Source organism: Fopius arisanus, unplaced genomic scaffold (genome assembly GCF_000806365.1).
Source record: "Fopius arisanus strain USDA-PBARC FA_bdor unplaced genomic scaffold, ASM80636v1 scaffold00077, whole genome shotgun sequence".
NCBI classification, from domain to species: Eukaryota; Metazoa; Arthropoda; class Insecta; order Hymenoptera; family Braconidae; genus Fopius; species Fopius arisanus.
The window spans coordinates 342,574-343,671 of NW_011887816.1; the positions used below are offsets into that span (position 1 = coordinate 342,574).

General features: G+C 36.0%; 1 protein-coding gene across 1 annotated transcript in view; it reads right to left on the reverse strand.

The window, feature by feature from the left end:
* The window catches only part of LOC105270062 (uncharacterized), a 1,716-nt gene extending 938 nt beyond the window's left edge, over nt 1-778 (reverse strand). Inside the window, exons 1-4 of the mRNA XM_011310749.1 lie at nt 636-778; nt 415-569; nt 194-354; nt 7-45 (exon numbers count right to left, since the gene is read on the reverse strand). Coding sequence (XP_011309051.1) covers nt 7-45; nt 194-354; nt 415-569; nt 636-705 — 425 coding nt within the window. The 5' untranslated portion in view covers nt 706-778. The remainder of the gene's footprint in view (nt 1-6; nt 46-193; nt 355-414; nt 570-635) is intronic.
* Nucleotides 779-1,098: the final 320 nt, after the last annotated feature.

Consider the following 1,098-nt stretch of genomic DNA (forward strand, 5'->3'; position numbering starts at 1 on the left):
TCAGCGAAAATTCTCCACTTCTTGCACTGTGCGTCGAGTCGAGATCTAGAATGGAGAATTTATTTTCTCGAGTCAATCTGACGATTCAGGAATTTCTAGAGATTATAGAAAATGGAGAAACGGTGGAGAATTGTCTGGAGAATGCGTTTTGAATTGCCAGGTGGCAGACCTGAGTGAATAGATTATTAAATACCCGTTCCACCAGGCGAATAAAATTCGCCCAATCATTCCAGCCCCATCTTTCAGAATCCAGGCTATTGTAGCAGCTAGAGGTGTTGCTGTGGATTCTCCAACACCAACTCCGATGAGAATTGAATGAGTTGTCAGGATCCCCAGGATTGTACTGGCAAATGCCTGCAATTTTATTCAATTAATTATTCATTTGATAAATTGGGTGATAATTATTTATCTAACCTGGACTGTGTCCCAGATTTGATATGGAATGTAATCTCCGTGCACGCTATCAGGAAAGCCTTCTGGAAGAAAAACTGATCTGATAATGAAAATAAATCTCGGAAAAGACAGGAATTTCGGCTTCGGAGAAGCTCTTATCACTGCTCTCCCCTTATCTGGAAAATAAATGATTGCGTTGAGGCACAGGAGAAATGGATAAATAAATAAAAGATTAACTAGACCTGATTTAACGAAAATATTTTCATCTCTGGAGGTAATTCTGTTTTCCTTGTAGATTATCTCGGAAGACATTTTGTAAATGGAAATTTAAAGAGATATTGTTTATTGTTGGCAGGTGTTGACATCAACAAAATCCACAGAATGAATATTTTTGCCTCGAAAATTCTGATTGGTCGGGGAATCGCAGAATTTCGGCGGGAGTTTGAACTTGAAATTATTCCACACAATATTTAGTAAATACTATAATTTATTTAATTATTTTCAGATCTGTAATGCAATCGGAGAAATGATAATTAAATAATTCGCGATGAATAATTAATTAGAATTATTTACAAGTGTCTTACCTCAAAAAATCAAATATCTCGAAACTGGAGGGGCACAGCGAATTTTTCATATAAACATTATTTATCGAAAAACACAAGATCTACAAAAAAGGTATCTACAAAAAAATCGGTATCTCCCTTG